General features: G+C 38.9%; 1 protein-coding gene across 5 annotated transcripts in view; it reads right to left on the bottom strand.

Annotated features, from left to right (window-relative positions):
* Positions 1-17,701, bottom strand: part of Phf3 (PHD finger protein 3) — a 72,518-nt gene that overhangs the window by 45,745 nt on the left and 9,072 nt on the right. For 2 of the 5 annotated variants that reach the window (XM_042696928.1, XM_042696929.1), the window contains exon 2: positions 13,255-13,521. The exons of 2 other annotated variants lie outside the window; for them this stretch is intronic. In XM_042696928.1, the coding sequence (XP_042552862.1) occupies positions 13,255-13,498 (244 nt within the window). In that variant the 5' untranslated portion in view covers positions 13,499-13,521. Of the gene's footprint in view, positions 1-13,254; positions 13,522-17,701 lie in introns of those variants that run through there. One more of the 5 variants, XM_042696933.1, reaches the window with a different exon arrangement.

Raw genomic sequence — 17,701 nt, 5'->3', positions numbered from 1 at the left:
CTATTATTCACAGTTTCACATTTCACTGATCAGATCCCAAGTAAGAACTTCATTCCATGTTTAGCTTTCTTCACTAGAACTCAGATCTTAATGTCCTCCCTCCCACGGTGCACATTTTGCCTAGGACTCCAGAGAAGCCACTGGCAATTGGCAGAAGCCTCTAAGACACAGGGCCTAATCAAAGTCTTCAAGTCATTTGGAATGTGCTCTTGATGGGCAATGCATCAGGCAGGGAACCTAGGCCTTCTCAGTCAGCAAACCAGCTCATACGACAATCTGCTGCCCTCCTAGCTAACTGATAATGAATGGCTCGAAGCTTCAAAACTGTTTGCAAGTCGGGTGCTGGTGGCTCCCTATAACCCTAGCTACTCAGGGAGCTGAGATCTGAGGATCATGGTTCTGGGCAGCAATGTCTATGAGACTCTCATTTCCAATTAGTCACAAGACACAGCTGGAAGTGGAGCTGTGCCTCAAATGCACAGTGGCCAGGCTTTGAGTTGAAGACCAGGGATCAACAACAACAACAACAACAACAACAAACCACACATGCATGCGCGCACGCACGCAAACACATACACACAACTGTTTGCCAAAATGAATCTTGTTTTGTTTTAGTTTAACCACCTCAGATGTTTGTTATAGTAACAGAAAACTGACACTTTCACTCAAATGGAATAAAAAAAGAAGAGATAATCAAGGCCAAGTCTAGAATTCTTGAGAGAATCCCATGTTTCCACCCTTAATCCCCCAGAGAATTACTCAAATAGTCTGTAGCAGCCCTGGAAAAAAGATTTTTAATGGTTACATACACATCATTCAATGGAATATAAACTACACAGGATCTGGAATTTGCCATTTTTTGCCTTCTGATATATCCTTGGTGCCTCAATATATCCCTTGTAGGAATATCCAATGAACAAATGCATGAATGGGTACAAAAACTTTATGAATCTCAAGTCTATCCTACAAGCTTAGAACTTTCATGTTCAACTATAATCAGTTAACCTTACTAACTAAAAGGGTTAGAATAAAACTTCTCTACACCATCATAGTAGTATTGAATAAACCCTTGCAGAACTCAAAGAAAACTATTCATTTTTAAACTAATAGTTTAAAAACAGATTAAGCCTGGGAGATGGTGGCTCACGCCTGTAATCCTACTCAAGAGGCTGAGATCTGAGAATCTCAGTTCGAAGCCAACCTGGGCAAGAAAGTCAATGAGACGCCTATCTCCAATTAAACACCAAAAAAAGCCAGAAGTTGAGCTGTGCATCAAGTGATAGGGCTAGCCTTCAGCAACAAAGCTCAGGGACAACTTCCAGACCCTGTGTAAGCCCCAGGACCAACAACCCCAACCCCCTCCAAAAAAAAAAAAAAAAAGATTAGGAAGAGACATAAATACAAGAAGAGGGTAAAAAGAGCTGTTGACTGGGGCTGGGAATGTGGCTTAGTGGTATAGTGCTTGCTTAGCATGCATGAAGCCCTGGTTAGATTCCTCAGCAACCACATACACAGAAAATGCAGGACTTAGAACAAGTGGTAGAGTGCTAGCCTTGAGCAAAAGAAGCTCAAGGACACTGCCCCTGAGTTCAAGCCCTAGGACTGGCCAAAAAAAAAAAGCTGTTAACTCACAAAAATACAATTAATAGATTCAAGAATATACTTACAAGGTAAAACTTAAGGAACTTTAAATAAGCCTATTTAAAAGACATGATAGAAAACAATGTTAAAATCTGTAATAAAGTTGGAGCACATAGTTATTAGTCATGAGCGGTAGCAAATGCCAGTACAAGGAAGACTCAGGTGAGAGGTCAGCACAGGCTATAAGATAGGTAATATATAACATAAATAATGGAGGAGGAGGGGAAGGAGACCACAGAGGAGTAGGGAGGGAAGGGGAGAAACTGTCTCCGTTAATTCAGAATTGCCTGTATTACCTTAGCTTTACCTACAAGTATTAAGCAGTACCTGGTGATATCAGTAATAAAAGATACAATAATGTATTTCTTTCTTATGTGTGTGTGTGCCATTCCTGGTCTTGCATTCAGGGCTTCAATGTTGACCCTGAGCTTTTGTACTCAGAACTAGCACTCTACCATTTGAACCATAGCTCAACTCCCAGGGCTTCGCTCTCCTCTCTCTTTCTTTCTTCTAGTGTTTAATTGGAGATGACAACTTTTCTGCCTAGGCTAGTTTTCTAACAGCCTCCAGAGTACCTAGGGTTACAGGCCTGAGCCACCACTGCCTGGCAATAATGTACTTCTTAAAACTAGATCAACAGCTAAAAGCTAAATTATGTTTGTTTGTTTTAGTCAATTGTGGTGCTTGAGAACTCTGGGCCTGGGCACTGTCCCTTAGCTCTTCAGCTCAAGGCAAGCACTCTACCACTTGAGCCGCAGTGCCACTTCCAGTTTTCTGGTGGTCTACTGGAGATCAGGGTCTCATGGACCTTCCTGCCCGAGCTGGTTTTGAACCATGATCCTCAGATCTCAGCCTCCTGAGGAGCTAGGATGACAGACGTGAGCCACCAGCACCTGTCTACTATCCTGTTTTTAAAGGAATAAAGAGCTATTCTAAATTTTTTGATTGATTTTGTTTTTTGGGGTTTTTTTTGACAGTAGTAGGGATTGAACTTTAAGTTTGCTAGGCAGATACTCTAGCATTTGAGCCATGCCTCTAGCGCTAATTTCTTCTGGTTATATTTAGAGATGGAGTTTAGCAACTTCTTCCATCTGGCTGGCCTCAAGCCATAATTATCTACATCTCATTACATCTTACAGGTGAGAGCCATGGAACCTGGCATATTATACAACTCAGGCTAGTTTTTTTGTGATTAATTGGAGATGGAGACTTGGCTTTGAACCACTATCCTGGGGGTACACTATCCTGTGTATCCCCAGCACCCAGTAGATTATATAATGTTTTAACAAACAGTTTCAAAAATTTAATTCATACATAGTAATTATTTCCTAAATTCTCACAAGAGTATTTCTCACCATTACCCAGTACGGAGTATTGACCCCAGGGCCAAGAACTCTACCTAATACTTAAAATTATCTTAACTATTCAGGAGAGCTGAGATTACAGTTCAAAGCCAGCCATGGCAGTAAAGGCCATGAGAATCTTACCTCCAAATAACCACCAGAAAACCAGAATTGGTACTGTGGCTCAAAATAGTAGAATGCTGGCCTTGAGTGAACAAACTCAGGGACAGTGCCCAGGCCCTTGAGTTCAAGTCCCCAAACCAACTAAAAAAGCAAAACCCAAAACCAAAAAACACTATATAACTTGGGGGAGGGGGGGGAGGGGAGCAGTCAGGAGGGAAAACCTGGGAGAAAATGAAGGAGGGGGCGACACTGTTAAAAAAGAAATGTACTCATGACCTGACTTATGTAACTCTAGTCACTCTATATATCACCTTTACAGTAATTAGAGGGAAAAAAAGCCAACATGATTTTCCTATTACTCAGTTAACACTTCTGTAACCCATGTATCAAAATAATTTTCAACACTGAACCCAAACTAAGGAAAAAAATTTCATCCAACCCTATCAACAAGTTAATTTCTAAGTTAACCTCTTTTTATGTGCTTAATATACTTTTGTGAACTGTATCAGGAATCTTTCACACGAGAAGTGATTATAACTGAACATATAGGAGGAAAAATGGTTGAGGACTGAAAGAAATCACTATGTATTTTGTTACTTTGTAACAACTAAACAATGACAAACATACATTTAATATTTATTTGAAAGAAATACTAGACCTTCCTGTCCACACTGCTGACTATATATAGGATGACTTGTATATAAAGAAATAAGGCCAGGTGCTGATGCTCACAGCTATAATCCTAGCAACTCAGGAGGCTGAGAACTGAAGATCACAATTCAAAGCCAGCCCAGGGAAGGAAAGTTTATGAGACTCTTACTTCCAATTAAGGACAAAAAAAAAAAGCCAGAAGTGGCACTGTGGCTCAAGTGTTAGAGCACTATCCTTGAGCAAAAAAACGCAGGGGCAGTACCTAAGCCTTGTGTTCAAGTCCCAGGATAAGAACACAACACACACTATCTGAGTAAACAGATGAAAACTGTGTTTTAGAGATAAAAGACAAACTTGAATCTCGATATTAGACAATATTATTAGGATATTGCTGAGTGTAGTTATAATGTGGATAAATTTTTTATTTAGAAACATGGTAAAGTTCAAATTGATAGACTAATGGATAAACTAAAAAACTACACAAATAAATAGAGGAAAATACTAATAGTTGTTGAACCACGAAAAAATATGTACATATACTATGCATATACCTTTGTATGTAACAATTTGAAAACAAAGTTAAATTAAAAAAATAAGTTAAAAGAAACTACCCATGGGCTGGGAAGGTGGCTCAGTGGTAGAGTGCTTGCCTCACAGGCACGAGGCCCTGGGTTCAACTACTCAGCACCACATATGCAGAAAAAGTCAGAAATGGCGCTGTGGCTCAAATGGTAGAGCTGAGAGACAGTGCCAAGACCCAGAGTTCAGGCCCCACAAACAAACAAAAAAATCCATAATAAGAGATCAAAATAGCTGAGGAAGATGAGGCCAGAAGATCACAAGTTCAAGGCCAAGCTAGGCTACACAGTAAGCGCTCCTATCTCAAATACACATACATACATACAACCGACTCCAGTGGCTAATGCCTCTAATCCTAGCTACTCTGGAGGCTGATATCTAAGGATCATAATTGGAAGCTGAGTCAGGGCTGGTAAGTACTTAACAGTCTTATCTCCAATTAAACAACAAAAAAGCCAGAAGTGAAGCTGTGGCGCACGCAAGCACACGCACGCACATGCACATGCGCACACACACAAATTAAGAGTGCTAGCTCTGAGACAAAACCCCTGGAAGAGTGTCCATAGAACACACCCCCCCCAAAAAAAAAACCATAAAACTGATGTTATAGCTCACTTTATCCTTAAAACATTTGAAGTGGCTTTTAAAGGAATACAAAGGTGCTATTTCTAAAAGGAAAAAATGTTTAACAATCTAACAGAAGAAAAATAATAAGCTGGCCAGTTACCTGGGGCTTCATGTCTGTAATCCTAGCTATTCAGGAGGGTGAGGTCTCAGGATCATGGTTCAATGCAAGCCATGGCAGAAAAGTCTATGAGACTGTAATATTTAATTAACCACAAGTCAGTAGTAGAGCTGTGAATGGCAGAGGGCCAGCCTTGAGCACAAAAGCTCCAGGCTCAGAGTTCAAGGCCCAGGACCAGCACCAGAGAGGGGAGGGAGAAGGGGAAGAGAGAGAGAAAGAGGGAGAGAGGAAGAGGGGGAAAGAGGGAGAGAGAGAGAGGGAGAGAGAGGGAGAGCCAATGCTCCTACAACATCAAACCAGTAGATTGCTAGCCTTGAGTGAAAAAGTTCAAAGACAGTGCCTATGACCTGAATTCAAGCCCCACGATCAACCAAAAAATAAAAGTTATTAAAAACTGAAGATGTGCCAGGTGCAGATCTCACACCTGTAATTGTAACTACTCAGAAGGACTGAGATCTGAGGATGTAGATCAAAGCCAGTCAGGGCAGGAAAATCCGCGAGATTCTGATCTCCACTAGACCACCAGAAAACTGGAAGTGGCGCTGTGGCTCAAGTGGTAGAATGCTCACCTGAGCTGAAGAGCGCAGGGACAGCACCCAAGCTGAGTTCAAGCCCCATGACCCAGGGAAAAAAAAAAATCTATCCTAAGAGTAAGCTATACAATTCCATTATATTAGTCCTTGGAATACTTCTATACTTTGTATACACTGAGGTTTTTTTGGTTTTAGTTTTGTTTTTTTTTAAAGCCCTATGCTTACTCAAAGTATACTGTTAGGGTTTTACAAAACAGGCCCCAGTGGCTCACACCTATAATCCTAGCTACTCAGGAGGCTGAGATCTGGGGATTGCAGTTCAATGCCAGCCCAGGCAAGAAAGTCCGTGAGACTCTTATCTCCAATGAACCACCAGAAAACTGGAAGTGGTACTTTGGCTCAAGTGGTAGAGCACTAGTCTTGAGCTGAAGACCTGAGGGACAACACCCAGGCCCAGAGTTCAAGCCCCAAATTGACAGAAACAAAACAAAACAAAAATATAACTTGATAACCATTAATTAGGCTCTGCCCAGTGACTTGTGCCTATAAAGCTACCTACACTCAGAAGGCTGAGAAAATTAGGATTGTGGTTCAAAACCAGCCCTGCAAACAAATCATGTGGTTTCCACAAATCATTACACATGGTAATATCAACAATTATGATGTGTCTGGGATTTTACCCTACCTGCAAACAAAGCAGAATATTCTGGTTAGTGATTGCTGCTAGGACACACAAAAGTCTGCTGTTCACGACAAGAAAGCAGCAAGACCATGGTGGCCAGTCAACTCCCCGTCTCCAGTCCCACAGAGGCAGTACAGAGACGTGCCTCGTTAGATGCCATGCTATGTCTATAAAATGGGCTACACTACAGGGAAAGAGCAGAGCAGGAAATGTATTGTTTTTGTAGTGACCTAAAGAGCAAGGTGAGAGGTAAGAGAGCAGTGTTACTTCTTCCCTTAAGGTTGGCTGGCTTATAGTCACAAACCTGAGTGGCCACCCCTGCATTCTTGGTACATCAAAGAACAGGCAAAGTTGACAGAATAGCAACTATATCTTCCATTAACTGTATGGTAAATATACAACTTTTGCATTCTAGGTATAATGCATCCTTCAGGGGCAAAAAAATAAAAATAACAAAAAAATCATTTCTACATCAGAGTTCCATGAAAATGAAGACAAGTTTTATTTTCTTCAACATTGTATATATGATGCCTGGTATAAAACATGACACAAAACAGACATTCAACAAATACAACCAGAGCTAATTAATGCTTCATGCTGATTTTTGTAAATTAAGTTTTTTCAACATGAAAAGAAGAGCAAAATGTTTGAGATTATCTTTGCCTGTATCTAAGTGATTAATTACATCCTTTTTGTTTTTTTGGTTGGTTGTAAGGCTTGAACTCTGGGACTGAGAGCTGTTCCTGAGCTCTTCAGCTCAAGGTGAACACTCTACCACTTGAGCCACAGGACCACTTCCAGTTTTCTAGTGGAGATAGAGTCTCATGGACTTTGCTGCCTGGGCTGGCTTTGAACTGTGATGCTCAGCCTCCTGTGTAGCTAGGATTATAAGTATGAGCCACCGGCACCCAACTTCATCTTTTAATAATACTTAGGAGTTGCACACTTCTACCTGGTAACTTATTAAATACACATACTTATATTTCAGGTACATTTTTTAGAAAAGGAAAAGAGAACTATCCCTGTTCTTTTTAAAAATATTTTAAAATGTCATCCTAATTTTCTTAGTAAGCTAAGTGAAATTTGGGAACCAGTTTACAGCCCTGATCTTAATGGTACTCATGTACTTAAAAGGCAAAAAACTTTCTTTTCTTCCTCCCTAACCCACATTAAAATGAGAACAAAAGAATAAAAGGTAAAACCCTGAAACAATAAAGATAACTAAATAGGAGAGGTAAAAAAGTATGAAAAAAATTCACCTCAGAATCAAATGTAGCTAAAATTTAAAAGAGAACAAGCCTGCACAATAAAATAATGGTTTCTAGAAATGGAAATACGGGCTCAACTGAAGGCCTTTTGGTATTTATATATTAATAAGTGAACTCTTTCTGAACTTCAGCATCTTTATCTAGCAAGGCCTACAACCAGGACTGGAAACCAAGCAAAAAAACTTTATCCCTAAATTAAAACTAAATGACTAGAGAAATAGGACAGTACTACCTAACAATAAGATGCCTGTCATTCTAGTGATTGAGACTCCTCAAACTAAACAATAGGGAAAAATCACCTCTCTCACATAAAAACTTGACAGAAGCCGGGCGCTGGTGGCTCACGCCTGTAATCCTAGCTACTCAGGAGGCTGAGATCTGAGGATCGTGGTTCAAAGCCAGCCCGGGCAGGAGAGACCGTGAGACTCCTATCTCCAATAAAGCACCAGAAAACCAGAAGTGGTGCTGTAGCTCAATTGGTAGAGCGCTCGCCTTGAGCTGAAGAGCTGAGGGACAGCATCTAGGCCCAGAGTTCAAGCCCCTTGACCGACAAAAAAAAAAAAAAAAACTTGACAGAATTTCTTTCTTTCTTTCTTTCTTTTTTTTTTGGTCCAGTCGTGGGGCCTGAACTCTGGGCCTGGGCGCTGTCCTTCAGCTCTTCAGCTCAAGGCGAGTGCTCTACCACTTGAGCCACAGCGCCACTCCCAGCTTGTTTTCTTTTTGCTTATGTGGTGCTGGGGAATCGAACCCAGGGCCTCATGCATGCAAGGCAAGCGCTCTACCACTGAGCCACCTTCCCAGCCCAACTTGACAGAATTTCAAATTTCCAACCACTTTAGGCATTAATAGAGAACTGAAAGAACACATTTAAGGAAAATACTATGAAAAAGGACACAATAAGCTGAGTGGCAGCTGCACTCAGGAGGCTGAGATGGAGGGTGCAGGCTAGCCCAAGTGGGAAGTCTGTGAGACTATGGTGCTATGGCTTCAATGGTGGAGTGCTATCCTTGAGCAAAAGGAGCTCAGGGACAGCACCTGGCCCAGAGTTCAACCAGGGTGATGGGGTCAACAAAATAAACAGATAAAGTGCCTCGTTTCCATGACTACTAAAACAGCATAAATAAAGAACATAAGAGTCCTTAGAAACAGTAAATGAATTTTACAGTTAAATACACAGGGAAAATTTGGCAGTGAATCACTAAAAGCAAATCTCTAAAAAGAAAAGCAACAGAAAATTTGTAAGAAATAAGTAAGAAACATGGGCCAACATATACTAAGAGTATACAAAGATAATACAAGAAAATTCCTTGGAATTGCAAAGGTTCATTTATCAAGTACCCAGAAGAAAATAAGACTAAAGCTAGATACGTTACTGACATTTCAGAACACCAAAAGTTGAGGAGAAGATCTTGGAGCTAGAGTATGTATGAAAGGCCATCCCTTGTCAATAACAGATACTAGAGACAAGAAATGGTAGGCTCCATCCATCCATACTTTTTTTTTCTTTTAGTCTACACTGGGGTTTGAACTCATGCAACCAGCCTGACTTTTTGCATGTTATTTCTGGAAAGGATTCTCAAGAACATTTCTGCCCAGGCTAGCCTTGAACTGAGATCCTTGAACTATGTAACTGAAATTATAGCCATCAAAACATCTTTTTCAGCTGGGAACCAGTGGCTCACGCCTGTAATCCTAGCTACTCAGAAGGCTGAGATCTAAGGATCATGGAACAATACCAGCCTGGGCAGGAAAATCTGTGAGACTCTTTTATCTCCAATGAACCACCAGAAAACCGGAAAAGGCGCTGTGGCTCAAGTGGTAGAGTGCTCACCTTGAGCTAAAGAGCTGAGGGACAGTGCACAGGCCCAGAGTTCAAGCCCCACAACCAACCCAAAAAACAACAACAAAAAAAAAACCACATCTTTTTTAAATGTAACATAAGCCAGGGAATGTAGTACTTGCCTAGCATGCAAGAGGCCCTGGGTTCAAATCCTTGGCACAACATTAACAATAAAAACAATTAATAAAAGGGGAAAAAAGCCATTAAGATTAAACAAATGTACCATAAATCATTAAAATGAGATTATTGTTCCACCAGTAAAGAATCACAGCTTCAACCAAAGAGGAATAAATTTATTTATACAAGAAAGGATGAGGCCAGGCATATCTGTAATCCTAGCTATTAAAAAGGTGGAGATCTGAGAATGATGGTCCAAAGCCAGTGTGGGCAGTAAAGTCCCCAGGACTCTTACTTCTGACTAGCTAACAATAAAAAGAGCCAGATGTGGAACTGTGGATCGACTGGTAAAGTGTGTTGAGCAAACAAGCTCAGAGACCTGGCGCCAGGCTACACCAGAACCAGCACAGAAAGAAAAAAAAAAGGACAAAACAAACATTTCTTCATGGAACTGGTAATACCAAGTCCGTCTCAATTATTTCCTCCAATGATATACGTAACAATATTCAGCATTTTAAACTTATTACTTGGAAAACACTACTTTTAACTTAATAAAATCGAAATTTGTTTTTTTTTTTTTTTAAAGAATAGCGATAATTGATTTATGGAGATGAACTACTTCCCTGATACTTCATGTGTTTCCTTACCTAAAAGTTTTATGGAAAAAAAAAGTACTCCTGGGCAGTACATTTAAAGCCATATGTAAACACTATCATCAGACACGTTAATACATCAAAATCAAAAGCATTTAAGAAACAGGATTAGAGCTCAACTGCCAGCTGCCTTTCAAAACCCACTAACACCTTGCCTTGATGCATCTGGCAGGGCTAAAAGTAACCTCCCTCTCTTACTTGTATAATTTTTCAAATTACCATATGATTTCTGGAGACAACTGACATATAATGGAAGTCACTCAACTATGACAACAACTATTAACACTATTTAATCTTTAACAACACAGAAAACAGTCTGGTTCAGCAAAACAGAAAACAAGATGACAGTTAACTTATTTACTTAATTTAAAGCAGGATGAAAATAAAAGTTACAAAATATCCACAACCTGTAGCTTAGGTTGTCCTGAGAAATACAGACTAGGAACATTTCAAAATAACAGGAGTACTAATTAATCAAATCATAAAAAATTAAATACTTAAATGTTTTAAATCTTCTAATAAAAAATGGTTGCCAAAAACTGAAGACTTTTCACATCAATAAAAACTGTCATATCAACAGAAATCAATTATAAAATCCTGTTACAAGTATCAGGACTGCAAATAGGAATACTTGTATTACTATAGAGCCAGAAAGTCTAACAGGCTAGTACATGTGCTAGTTCCAGATTCATTATACTCTCAAAGGTATCTATAATTCCAGCAACAAGAACACAAGTAATAAACAGCTGTTTTTCTGAACTTGGACTAAACTACAAAACAGTATACGAACTGTCAGAAGTACATAACAATAAAGATAACTGTAACTACTGTACTGACATAAGCACAAAAGTAGAAGCTTGAACAGTGAAAACATTAAACAAAATTTGCAAAGCTTTAAAACATTTACTATAAACTACAACAAGAACATAAACCTATGCGATGACACAATACAATATAATAATTCTGAGATACACCATCATTAGCAAGCAATTCAAAACATCTCAGTCTTAAGAAGTTGTTAAAATGAAAGATTCCTATTCAATTTAAAAATGAAAAATGTACTGAAAAACTACACTTCAGGAGAGGTTTAGTCTTAGAGAAACAAACCATCATCACATGAGGCTAACTTAGACTTGTGAAAGCCAGGTGCTTCCACCAGCTGTTTTACCTTTGTTTACAGAAGAGTTGTTTTCCTAAAAACTGACTACTATTTTCTTTGCTTAATAAAAGAAAATAAATTTGCTGTTTCTGTTTACATTTGCTATATTTTAACATAAAACCAAAGTAATTTCTTCTCTCTCTCTGTTTCAAAAAATAGTCCATGGAGGCAAACCCAGGCTACCCTAAAAGGTCCTCTGCCTTGGCCTGCCAGGGGCTGGGGAGAGGGAGGAGGCAGGGGCTACCAGCAGAGGAGACCCAACCCAATCCCAAAACAATTAAGAATTTGCCTTAAAAAATTACTATCTTTACTCTTTCAGCTATATAAATTACAGATCCTAGAGCAGTGCTGCCCAACACAAATATAACACAAGCCACATATGCTATTCCAAATTTTCATGTGTAATGTTTTCTTTAAAAAACAAAAACATAAAGGCTTGGTGAATAAATAGGGTAGTAGAGAGCTTGCCTGACATGTGCAAGGCAAGGCACTGGGTTCAATCCCAAACACTACAAAAAAAAAAAAAAAAAAGGGAAAATTAAAAAACCAAAAAACAAAAAATATGGGTGCTGGTGGCTTATGCCTATAATCCTAGCTACACAGGAGGCTGAGATCTGAAGACTACAGTTCAAAGCCAGCCTGGGTAGGAAAGTGTGTCAAAATCTGATCTCCAATTAACCATCAAAAAGCCACAGGTGGAGCAGTGGCTCCAAAGCGGTAGAGAGCTAGCACTGAGTGAAAAAACTCAGGGACAGCACCCAGGCATGCACATGTGCCCACAGACATGTACAAAATGCAAAATAAGCCTTGCACAAAGATCCCAGCTTTTCAGGTGGTTTGAACTCAAGAGTCTGAGGCTAGCCTGTACAACACAGTAAGCTGCAGGCTACAAATAAAAACCAAACAAAAACAAACCATGTAAAAAAACAAATGAGTATAGAAGGGCACTGTTGGCTCATGCTGGTAAACTTGCTACTCAGAAGGCTGAGATCTGAGGATCATGGTTGGAAGCCAGCCCAGGCAAGAGACTCTTATTTCCAACTAACCAATAAAAGTCCAGAAGTGGAGCTGTGGCTGAAGGAGTAGAGCTCTAGCCTTCAGCAAAAAAACTCAGGGACAGTGCCCAGGCCATGAGTTTGAGACCCAGGATGGACACATGCAGACATGCAGACACACACACACACACACACACACACACACACACACACACACACACACACACGAGTACAATTGATTTTTAATACTTTAACAAAAAAGTAAAATGTCACATTAATACATAAGCAACATAAAAAATTATACAAACATTTTATAATTTGTTTTTCAAGTAAAAAATTCTTACGTATGTGCACTTTATAGCACATAGCATTTCAGTGAAGACTATACTCATTTTAAGAGACTAATAGTTTTATGTGGCTAGAAATTACAGGACAGCACAGATCTAGAGTTCTTTCTCTAGAAAAACACAAAATATAAAGGATCTATTATTGGATCAAAGACTATATTAAATTTGAAGGGCTTAAGGAACATTAGCAAAGATTCCTTCCCCCTTGACTCCACAGGTCTAGGGTGACTTGCCCCAATTAGGCAAGCAATCACTCTTTACTAGTGAAAATCTCAATTTGCATCTGTCATAATGACATAACTATAATTATCGTCCTCTGTAATTCCAATGTTAGCTCATTTTGCTTGACAATATGGTCAATTCTACTTATATTCTTAATGTCCTTGAAAATTACTCTACACTCCTTGTAGGAAAATTTAGTTTAAATTCTATTTCTGATGCCCAGAAAGCTCTAAATTCAAAGGAAAGAACCCTAAATTAACTATCCTCATTTTTTTTTAAAAAATGCTGTTGAAAATTTTTAGTTTAAATTGCAAGACTAAAAAAAAAAAAAAAAAAAAAAAAAAAGTAAGTATTACCTGTTGAACAAGGCATCTGGAAATTGGGATCATTGCTATCCAAAACAGGCAAACAGAACTGGTTACTTGCAGATCCTAGCATAGGATCCTTATCGCTGAGCATGTTCTTCAGCGAGTCCTCTAAGACATTTTGACTTGTACTAAAATCCTCACAGACTTCATTCTCCAGGTTGGATCCTAGAAATAGGGCATCATCTAAGTGTTCAGTAGGAATTAAATGATTAAATGTATCAACTATATCCATGAAGACTTCTGTGTCTTTCAGCCCTATAGAAAGACAAAAAAAATACCATAAGAAATAAAGCTATCAATTGAAAATCACCTAATACCAAATTATTTTCATAGTTTTGAATCTAAAAACACACTTCTGAATTTTTGTTTTAAAAAAAAATTCTCCCTGGTTTTAGAAAACACATTTGGAAATGTGGAACAAATCTTTTCTGAGTAGTCTTTCTTTATTCATGCAGGTAGAATATCATTTGACCAGAAATCCTATCAAATCTTTATTCCCTTTTTTTTTTTTTTTTTTGGAAAAATTATGTATACAGTCCATTAAGTTAGCACATTTGAAAGAATTACAAGCTTAAACCACAAAACCATGTTTCTAACTACAACCTTTACATAAAGAATCCAACAGTGCTTTCACAATTAGTCCATGTAAGAGTTAAAATAAAATTATTTAAATTGTGACTCCAAATTAGAACTGCAAAAAAGCCTTGTTTTATTTATAAAACAATTAAATTATTTAAATGTAACATACAGACAAAAAGCTTCTGCTGTGGGTGTATAGGAGGAAAGCAAAAAGAAACTTAACTAAACCAACAAATCAAAACTTTAAAAAACACATGCATGAAAAGATGTGCACACACACAATTCTTTTCTGAAATTTAAAAGAAAACACAATAAATGACAATAAACAATCATATCAATGTAATTAAACTTTTTGAGTGAGTTACATGTAATCTATACCATAGCAAGTTAATCTCCTTTTTCAACTGTACCTACATACAGGTATTGTTCAGCAACTTATTTCAACATCCTCTTTATTAAAAGTTGATTTATTTTCAAATATTGATGTTAGATAAAAATAAACCAATATTTTTAGATATGGGAAGAGTAAACCAAAAAAATATTAATATTCTATTAGTCAGAACACCTCACCTCACTGATAAACCAGAATATCTTGGGACCCAGTGTTACAAAGTGTTTTTACAGCAGCTTCGAATACACCAAAACTTTTTTGTATGTGTGTGCTGGTCTTGGGGCTTGAACTCAAGAGCCTGAGGGCTGTTCCTGAGCTTTTGTGTTCAAGGCTAGCACTATTACCACTTGAACCATAACACCGTTTCCAGCTTTTTTGAGTATTTTACTGGAGTTAAAAGTCTCACATTTTCTTGCTTGGCTGGCTTCCAACCATGATCCTCTGATCTCAGCCTCCTGAGTAATTACATGACAGGTGTGAGCCACTGGTGCCTGGCCCAAAACTTTCTTAATCTAACTCTATTTATTCCCCTATAAAAACGAAGAAAGAGGGCTGGGAATGTGGCTCAGTGGTGGAGCATTTGCCTCGCATCCATGAGGCCCTGGGTTAAATTCCTCAGCACCGCATACACAGAAAAAGCTGGAAGTGTCGCTGTGGTAGAGTGCTAGCCTTGAGCAAAAAGCAGCTCTGGGGCAGTGCCCAGGCCTGAGTTCAAGCCATAGGACTGGCCAAAAAAACAAAAAAACAGAGAGAAAGAAGCTCACATATACTCCATCCTTTACTGGGTATATTACATGTGTATGTATAACACACATTCATAACTTTTATATTATATACTGATATTTTATCTACATGTATATAATTTAATCCCCAATAAATAGGATTTATTACTCTCCTTGTCTCACCTAGAGAATGCATTTAAATAATTTAAACAACTTCTCCAAATCATAAAACATATCAAATACAAGTTTCAGGCTCCACAGTACATGCCTAGAAACAATTAACGTTCCATACTAAGCTAAGGAGTTGAAAAGATTTGACTTATGAAAGTCTTTTTCTATGTCTGTGATATAGCACAAAGGTAGAATGCTAGCATACATAAAGAAGCCCTGGGGAAAAGGAGGGGCGGGGTGTTTAAAAGCAATTTTAGAATTTTATGGCAAGTCAGTGGTTGCTTGAGTCTTCAAATAAAGACAGGATGAACTACAAAGAAATATGTGGAGACTTTGAAGTATGATGGAAATGTCCAAATCTCTTCAATTTTAATACATATAGGTTAACAGAAAAAAAGGAAAAAGAAAAAGCTAAACTGTCTTTGTTCTCATAAAGTTAATCCCTAGCTAGGCACTGGTGGCTAGCTAAGTAGAAGGCTAAAATTTGAGGGTTATGGTTCAAAGCCACCCAGAAGAAAAGTTCACAAGACTCCTGTCTCCAAATAACAATCAAAACAGCTAGAAGTAGAGCCTTGATCACAAAAGCTCAGATACTGAATTCAGACACTAGGACCTTCTCCCACTAGGACCAAGCAGGGCACTGGTGCCTCACACCTGTAATCCTAGCTTCACAGGAGGCTGAGATCTGAGGCAAGAAAGTCCATAAGACTCCCATCTCCAATTAATCACTAAAAAAGCCAGAAGTGGAACTGTGACTCAAAAAAAGGTCAGGGTAGCCAGGGGCTGGTAAATCACACCTGCAATCCTAGCTACTCTGGAGGCTGAGATCTGAGGATCACAGTTCAAAGCCAGCGTGGGCAGGGTGTGAGACTCTTGTCTCCAATTATCCACCAGAAAATGACATCTCTGGCTCAAAGTAGTAGAATGCCAGTCTTGGGCAAAGAAGCTCAGGGACAGCACCCAGACCCTGAGTTCAAGCCCAATTACTGATAACCAAAAAGAAAAAGTCAGGAACAGTGCCACAAGCTCTGAGGTCAAGCCCCAGGACTGGCGTGAACACACTTTACAACAATAAAACTATCAATTTATGTGAGTATGCTGGAATTCAAATTTTACCCTAGGCCAAAACTACTTCCTCTTTAGAGCTGATTCCCAACTAGTAATCGTTTTTTCTTTGATTAATCAAAAACAAAAAAGGTAATGCCAGCTCAAGAAACAAATGTAATTTTCCTTCTAAAAATAGTACTCTGGAAAAAGCATTCATTCCCACAGCATCACAAGGCTAGTAAATTCTAAACTCTTTTTCTACAGTCTTTCTGTTGTATTAGAGATACACTATTGTAGCAGGGACCTTTGGAGCATTTAGAAGTTATTACTTAGATTAAGATCATAAAGCACCTTCAGAGTCTGTGACCTTATTTAATCTCAACAGTAGACAAGATTTGGTCTTAAAATATTAATCTATGTACTGTACTTTACTATAAATATGTGAATCAAACTTTCTAGAGATTTTTTTTTAGTAAAAACCAGTATGACTTGTAAAGTGTGTCTTAGATTTAAACAGGCATTATCATGAAATAAGGATTCCATGATCACACGTAGAGAAAGACCGACTTATGAAAGTTAGATTTTGGCCTGGGAAGGTGGCTCAGTCATAGAATGCTTGCCTAACATGCATGAAGCCCTCGGTTCGATTCCTCAGTACAGAAAAGGCTGGAAGTGGTGCTGTGGCAAGTGGTAGGGTGCTAGCCTTGAATAAAAGGAGCTCAGGGACAGCACCTAGGACCAGAGTTCAAGCCCCAGGACTGGCAAAAAATAAAAAATAAAAAATAAAGTTACATTTTTCCGGGTGCTTGTGGCTCACTCCTGTAATCCTAGCTACTCAGGAAGCTGAGATGTGACAACTGTGTTGGAAGCCAGCTCAGGCAGCCAAGTCCATGAGACTCCAATATTACAGAAAAAGCCAGGAATGGCACTGTGGCTCAAATGGTGGGAGTGCTAGCCTTGAGCAAAAGGAGCTCAGCTCAAGCCCAGAGTTTAAGGACATGCAAGAAAGAAAAGAGAGGGAGAAAGAAAGAGAGGGAGAAAGAAAGAAAGAAAGAAAGAAAGAAAGAAAGAAAGAAAGAAAGAAAGAAAGAAAGAAAGAAAGAAAGAAAGAAAGAAAGAAAGAAAGAAAGAAAGAGAGAAAGAAAGAAAGAAAGAAAGAGAGAGAAAGAGAGAGAGAGAGAAAGAAGAAAAAGAAAGAAAGGAAGGAAGAAAGGAAGGAAGGAGAGAGAGGGAGGGAGGGAAAGAGAGAGAAAGAAAGAGAGAAAGAAAGAAAAAAAAGAAAAAGTCACATTTCTTAGCCAGGCCCCTATGGCTCACGCCTGTCATCTGGCTACTCAGGAGGCTGAGATCTGAGGATGGTGGTTTGAAGCTGCCTGAGAAGTGAAGTCCCCAAGACTTTGTTTCCATTTAATCACAGAGAAAGCCAAAAGTGGAGCTATGGCTCACGTGTTGGAACACTATTAGCTTTGAGCAAAAAGAGGATCAGGGAGCGTCCAGGCCCAGAGTTCCAGCCCCAGAAAAAAAA

Source organism: Dipodomys spectabilis, unplaced genomic scaffold (genome assembly GCF_019054845.1).
Source record: "Dipodomys spectabilis isolate Male_0828 unplaced genomic scaffold, ASM1905484v1 ptg000213l, whole genome shotgun sequence".
NCBI lineage: Eukaryota > Metazoa > Chordata > Mammalia > Rodentia > Heteromyidae > Dipodomys > Dipodomys spectabilis.
The sequence above is the reverse complement of the archived record's forward strand: the minus strand, read 5'-3'. Positions and strand labels throughout refer to the sequence as shown.